We start from the raw sequence: 7,231 nt of genomic DNA on the forward strand, positions 1-7,231 counted from the left end.
AAATTTGGAAAAAGTCTAATCTTGCCCATATTTTAGCATATTGCTAAAATTTTAGCTAAACTACAAATCACCCTAAAAAATTGAAACATGACTAAATTAGTCAAAATAAGCTCGCATGTTTCTAAATTAAACGCTACACTCTAAATTTCCCTAAAAATCCAAGTAGTTGCTGAACTTTGTAAGGTTTGAATGATGTCTTTAGCTGAAAAATGTCTCAAGTTTGAAAATGCACTAAAGGTTTTGAAGGATTTGAGCAATTTCTCATTCATTTCCCATGAGGTATATTTTGCTCAATATTTCAAAAACTATAAAGTTTTTGAATACCAAAAGCACAGGCAGTAATTTCCTGAACTAGCTGAACGTTTTGATACCAAGATTGCTTAAATCGTTTTTTTTTTGTTTTTTTTTTATGTGGCAAAAAACATACAGAAAGCAGCAAGAGAATCACTATAGTGTGAATACAGTAAAGGATTCGCACAACTAACATTTCCATGAAAAAGATCTGGATTTCTGTTGAAATGTAGCTTTAAAAATGCATGTTTTGGAATAATAGGCTACTCTATGAGTCGTTTTCTCCTATAGTCAACTTTGTCACACTATAGAGGCGAAAGCCTTGAGAACAGCCTCTCCTTTGTTTCTGTCCTCCACTCCATTCTTTCCTTGTTCTTCTTTTGAGCTGTTTGTCCACATTTACCACCCACGTAGTGTTTCCCTGTGGCTCCATCTTTCTCTAAAGTGTCACCAATTTGTCTGAGCAGCTTTGCTAATCTGAAGTCTTTGCATTGATGTGAACGGACTGTCTTCCTGTTCTCATCTGTGATTGCTTCGTCATCTGCAGCAGAATACTTTGTTTCCACTCCTCCTCTAGAGGAGCATTTCTGAAATCCAAGTTTTGGTTGATATGACAACAGTTTCATTAAGGATTATCTATCTTACTTGTAGCTTGACTATGAAACTGAGCAAATTTGATTTAAATAAATGGAAACCCAACAATTTAGAAAAAAACGTGTTTTTTGAGGTGTATCGAAATTGACATATTTTGCAAAACTGCAATTGAAATACAGACGAACAGCTCATCAAAGTTGAGCATGTCAATCCACAACTCCTCTGTAAAATCACAAACCACGATTTCCCAAAATCAATTAATCTGTGGCCACACCCACATAGTTTCCTACCAGTGATATCAGTCAGATTTACAAACATGTGAACCCTACAGAGTAACAATCACCATTTATTGGCAAATTCTTAGAGGTATAGACACGCAATCCTCCATTTAGAAAAGTATGCTAAACAATAATAAATAATAACTAGACGGCTCACTTGACTTGCTACTACTAACTCTATTATTCTTTAGCTGCTGTGTCATGTTTTCTGTGCCCTCCAGCGCCCTCTGTCTTGAGGCTGACATACTGCGTGCATCATCTAGTGTATTTCTTATGTGCATTTTTAGCGGATAAAAACTAAAAGGGTCACAAACTGACACAAATGTAAATGGACAGTTTGCCAAAAAAAATTAATAAGTAAATAAAACGTCTTTTATGATGATAGAAAGACCATGGGCAGGGTAGCCATTGGCTGCCGGTGCCTCCCCTGCCACTTTCTTGTATATTTAAACAGGAAATTTGTAAATTTGCTAATTTATTTTCCATTAGAAATGCCAAAAACTCACACAGAAAAAGTAGATATATAGTAATGATGTCTAAAAATTAATTAGATTTTTATTTTTAACTTAATGCAAGTAAATTCATCTCAATTAATTTACTGTGTTTTTCGGAGTATAAGTCCGGAGTATCGCAAGAGCAAAAAAATGTCTAATCAAGAAGAAGAAAACTATATATAAGTCGCTCTGGAGTATAAGTCGCACTTTTAGGAGAAAAGTGTGGCGTTTCAGAACAAATCTACCAAGCCCAGTGTAGCTAAAAAAAAAAAAAAAAAAAAAAATACAAGAATACAAATTTTTTGATCTGTCCTAGAAAAATATCAAATTTTAAGAGCAAAACAATCAGAATCTCTTCCTTGTTTGCTTAGGACAGAGGTCTGCAGCTCGCGTCTCCAGAGCCACATGTGGCTCTTTTATCTCTCCATGGTGGCTATCTGGCTGAAGAAAAATAAAAAATTGATAATTTTCAAAAGATTTAGAGTTTTATTTTAGCAACATGCTAACGTTTTTTTGCTAGTTTGTTGTCTACTGGGGTATTAGGCTAATTTAGAGTTTAGCTTCTATTTAGCAACAAGCTAACGGTTTTTGCTAGTTTGTTGTCTACTGGGGTTTTAGGCTAATTTAGAGTTTAGCTAATATTTTAGCAACATGCTAACGGTTTTTGCTAGTTTGTCATCTACTGGGGTTTTAGGCTAATTTAGAGTTTAGCTTCTATTTAGCAACAAGCTAACGTTTTTTGCTAGTTTTTTGTCTACTGGGGTTTTAGGCTAATTTAGAGTTTAGCTAATATTTTAGCAACATGCTAACGTTTTTTGCTAGTTTTTTGTCTACTGGGGTTTTAGGCTAATTTAGAGTTTAGCTAATATTTTAGCAACAGGCTAACAGTTTTCAATAATTAGAATTTTATGCTAATTTGGTATTTAGCCAATATTTTAGCAAAATGCTGATGTTTTCATCTAATTTGTTATCCACTGAAGTTTTTTTGGTATAATTTAGAATTTAGCTTCTATTTTAACAACATGCTAACATTTTTGACTAATTTTGTTTACTGGGGAATTTTAGGCTGTTTTGGAGTTCAGCTAGTAATTATGCAACAAGCTAACTTTTTTTAAGGTTAACTTGGCCTCTAATTACTTTTTTTATGCTAATTTGGAGTTTAGCTAATATTTTAGCAATATATGCTAACATTTTGGCTAATTTGTTTTCTACTTGGGTTTTTAGGCTAATTTTGAGAGTAGCTTTTCTTTTAGCAACATGCTAACATTTTTGGCTGATTTAATGTACTAAGGAATTTTATGCTAATTTGGAGTTCAGCTAGTAATTAAGTAACGAGCAAAATTTTTTCCTAATTTGGCCTCCACTAAAGGTAAAAGGTAAAGATGTGGCTCCCTCTAGGTTTTGATCAGTAGAAAACGAGCCCAAATGGCTTTTACTGTTAAAGGTTGCCGACCTCTGGTCTAGGACAACACTTCTGCCGCTATCAGTAGCAAATACTTCGGATGCAGCACCTTCTAGTGGTTGTTAGTGGAAACAGCTGCTAAAAGACAACCAGTGTTTACTGGGAAAAACAAAAAAATAAGCCCTATTGAGGTCTAAAAAGGAAAAAAAGAAACACAAATAATTCACTCTTGAGTATAAGTCGCACCCCTGGCTAAACTATGAAAAAAACTGCGACTTATACTCAAGAAAATACAGTATGTACGTTTTAAGCTATGTGACCTGAATGAGATGCCGACGTCTCCTTTGATAGGTCATGGATAGATAATGAGCGCTTGTGCTGTGGCAGAAATTTGAATGCATCTGCTGTAAATTACAGTATTGTTGACATCCATCGCCACTTTTGGAATTATTTATACCGTCAGTTGGTTTTGTTTATTTGCATAATTAATTGATTTTTAAAAATTGTGTTTCTTTTGTCAACATTTCTAGAATTTCGCTGAAGTTTTACGCATGTGTGATGAAAAACGCAGCTTGTGAGACTGAAGTTTTCTCGGTGTAACTTTATTGCCTGTGACGAGATCACAGTGGAGGAACAAATGAGGGCGACTCTCGTTAGCATCATGATTTATCTCCTACATTTACACAGTTGTAGATCATTAGTTCTAATTGGAAACTTCGAAATATCCCGAAGAATAAGATCAAAAAGAGAATGTTGGCAGTTTGGTTTAGTAATTTTTACTATTATGCCTAATTCCCCAAACACTGGGTTATGCGGTACATTGCACAAGTAAAATAAAGTGTTTAGTGTAATTTACTTACTCGTAAATTTCACGGAATGATGAATAATTAAAACCTTGGAAAGCTCTTTGCTCCTCAAAGAACAAAGTCCCAGAAGACGCCACTATTAGTTATGGTGCGTGTGTTATTGTCTCCCTGAAATGATCTCACGTCCCCCTCCAACAATCGAGGTTTAGGATGATTTCATGGTGCAGGCATAATTTATTCACGAGGTTCCTCCATCAAAGACTTTTTAATCACCCCGATCGCCATTGTGAGGATTTTATTTCCTCTTGGTTCGGTTGTGTCGATGATGACTCGCGAAGCCGTCATCATGTGAACATCTCCGACTTGAAGAAAAACAGCTTGTGAGTCATTAATTTAAATGTTTTCGTTTATGACAGACAGCCTCTCGGTGAGAAGTCAACACATTTTCCCCCCTTTCTTTTCCTCACAGCTGTTGTTGTTTGTTCTCAGACTTGGCCGGCGCTCCGGCGTGTTTCATAGGACACTTCCGTGCAGCGTCGGCTTCCTGTGAAGGCTTGGGAGCGCCGCTCGCAGTACTGCTGGTGGTTTTCTGGAGCCGTGCTGGGATCGAATTAGGTGGAAGGATTAGACGTGGGCAGATGGCGTTGGCTGCCCGTCAGAAAGCAGCCATGTCCCGGCGGTGATACGACTTTCTCCGTTGTCGATTCAAATCAGTCTCAGGCAACAGGAAAGTCTCTCGATTGGAGGAAAATGACCCCGAAATGATAATTGCATTTGGGCAAAATGCTAAAAGTTTGTCTTCTTGTTGGCTCTAGAAGTGTCAGAAAAAAACGTTAAAATAATTGCACAGTGTGTGGTTCTTTGTCTTTCCAACTGACATTTTATCATGTAGCCAACAAGACTGGGCATCAAACCAGCAAATGTCCATTAGAGAGACGACCACTTACTTTTTTTTTCTTTTTAACTTCCTTTTCTAAACCAATTTTCCAGCTTCCCAACCCTATTCTTTCCACAAATCTGTTTACACAATCCCCAAGTGTCTCCAAAGTGTGTTGTAAAACGTTTATAATATTTAATGTTTGAGAAAATGCTATTAACTCATCCTTTTTCAGCATTACCTTCCCTTTCGAAATGTCAATAGCAAATCAGCAGATCAAAACAGAGCGCGCTCCACCCGCGGCATGATGAAATGCGTGTATCAGTGTTGAGTGCTGCGCCTGGTGATTGTGTGTACAGCAACACCTCGGCCTCAACACCGCAAACCTCTGGGCTCTGTTTGTCTTTAAACATTTACTTTCAAAGGATTAATGCTCACGGGCGCCAGGTTCTCGCGCCGAGACAAAAAGGCGACAGCAGGAATTCAAACACAGAAGTTCAAACACAGATCTTGGGACCTTTGACAGATTTTTAAGTCCTTCATATTTATGTTTTAGCAGGTGGCCCCCCGTGCTTGTTGACAACAGATGACTGTGACGGGAGAATTTTACCTGTGTTGTACCGTCCTTGAATTTCAAAACTTGTCGTTTTCTGTGGTTTCTGCCTCGGATGATTTCTGACTTGTGTTCCTTGAAGGGGCAGAAATGTCAAGACTTGCTTGAGTTTAATATTAAGAGTAACCATGTCCCCCCTCTTTTCTTCCACGCACAGCCGTGCTAAATATGGACAACACCATCGTAGATCTGGAGACTCTACAAGCTCTTTACGAAAATGTGAGTATAAAATATACTTTTTTTCTATTGTAAAATTGTTCCAGGTGGTCTTTGACTCGTGATTTTGCAGTTTTAGCTAACATTATAAGACCTGATTTCCCATCATTCATTTGTTTAAACTCTCGCTAGCTTATAGCACCTCAAGCTAACATTAGCACAGCAAAAAAAAAAAAATGGAGAGCAATTTCATAGCCATCCAGCTGTACAATTTAGAGTCAGATGCCAAGTTATATGAGGAAAATGAAGACGTTAATGCTGGGGTGTCGAACTCAAATCGCACAAGGGGCCTAAATCCAAAACACACTTTAGGTCGTGGGCCATAAGCATTTATTAAACACAGTGAAACTAAATTTGAAAATCTTTAAAACTGTGATTAACATAAACTTTTTAACATAATTAACATTAAATTTTAACATAATTATGAATTTACCTGCATTACCTGCGATGATAGTTTAAATGTCGTAAGCTGAACTTGGCCACTGAAAACACTGAAGCTGATAGCCAGCTAAAATATTAGCTAAATGCCAAATAAGCCTAAAAAACTTAGGTTAGCCAAAGCACCTAGCATGTAGCTGAAAAAATGGTGAAACTTTAAAATATCCCCAAAAAAAAGAAAAAAAAGAAAAAGAGGCTAAATGAGCCAAAATAGCTAGTGTATAAAAATTAGCCTAACTCCAAAACTAAATTGGCCAAAACAGCTAGCATGTAGCTGAAATACTAGCTAAACTCCAAAATCTTAATAAATCCTAATAAATGCCATAATAGTCCAAAAATCTAGCAAGATGCCCATTTTTCAAACTTTAAAAGGCAGGAATATTATTCCAGAATAAAACAACTTGAACCTTAAATAACTTTCAATATTTTACTCTCCATGAAAATATAATTTGTTAAAAATATACAAGTTAGAAATGAGCGCAAGATAACACCAGGCCATTGATTACAATAAAATAAAATTAGCCGGAGGGCCGGATCCGGCCCCAGGTTCTTGACTTTGACTCATGTGGTCTAGATTACGGCATCCAATCTTTTTCAAACTGCATGTTTTCATTTACTTCTGATCCATCACAATTTGAATAAAGAAATATTCGGAAACGCAGTTTTAGTCTTCAATTGGAAAAGTCGCATTACCTGCGATAACACTAGTGTGAATGATTTTTTTGCTAAAAGTCATCTCTGAAGAGGTTGAAGCGTTTTGCTGTAAATGGAGACGTAATTTACTTGAATTGCTGAAGGGATTTGCTGAAAAAGCAAAAGCTATTTGCAAAATGTCAAATTTGCTAAAGACTGGAAACTTCATTAAAGAATTACTACTGAAGCTGACCTAAAGTTTTGGAAAATTTGTGGTAAAATTGCTTAAAAATCCCTAAAACATGCCAATTTTGCAAAAGTATTTCGTGGGTTGCTCAAATGCGGGCTTAACTCCGAATTTGTCCAGAAAAGCTAGCTCACTGATTAAATACTACCTAAACTCTAAAATAGCCTAGAATTTCTCAAAAAACTAAATTAGCCAAAACCATTAGCATGTTGCTAAAAGCCAAAACCGCTAGCATGTTACTAAGATAGAAGCTAAAATCTAAATTGGCCTAAAAAACTCCAGAAGATGACATTTACCCAAAAATGTTAGCATGTTGCTAAAATAGAAGCTAGCTCTAAATTA

General features: G+C 36.4%; 1 protein-coding gene across 1 annotated transcript in view; it reads left to right on the top strand.

The window, feature by feature from the left end:
- Positions 1-7,231, top strand: part of LOC112162178 (formin-2) — a gene marked incomplete at its 5' end in the record, with an annotated part of 58,798 nt that overhangs the window by 13,680 nt on the left and 37,887 nt on the right. Inside the window, 1 exon segment of the mRNA XM_024297886.1 lies at positions 5,513-5,574. Within this exon segment, the coding sequence (XP_024153654.1) occupies positions 5,513-5,574 (62 nt within the window).

The sequence above is a fragment of the Oryzias melastigma genome, linkage group LG15 (genome assembly GCF_002922805.2).
Source record: "Oryzias melastigma strain HK-1 linkage group LG15, ASM292280v2, whole genome shotgun sequence".
Lineage (NCBI taxonomy): Eukaryota > Metazoa > Chordata > Actinopteri > Beloniformes > Adrianichthyidae > Oryzias > Oryzias melastigma.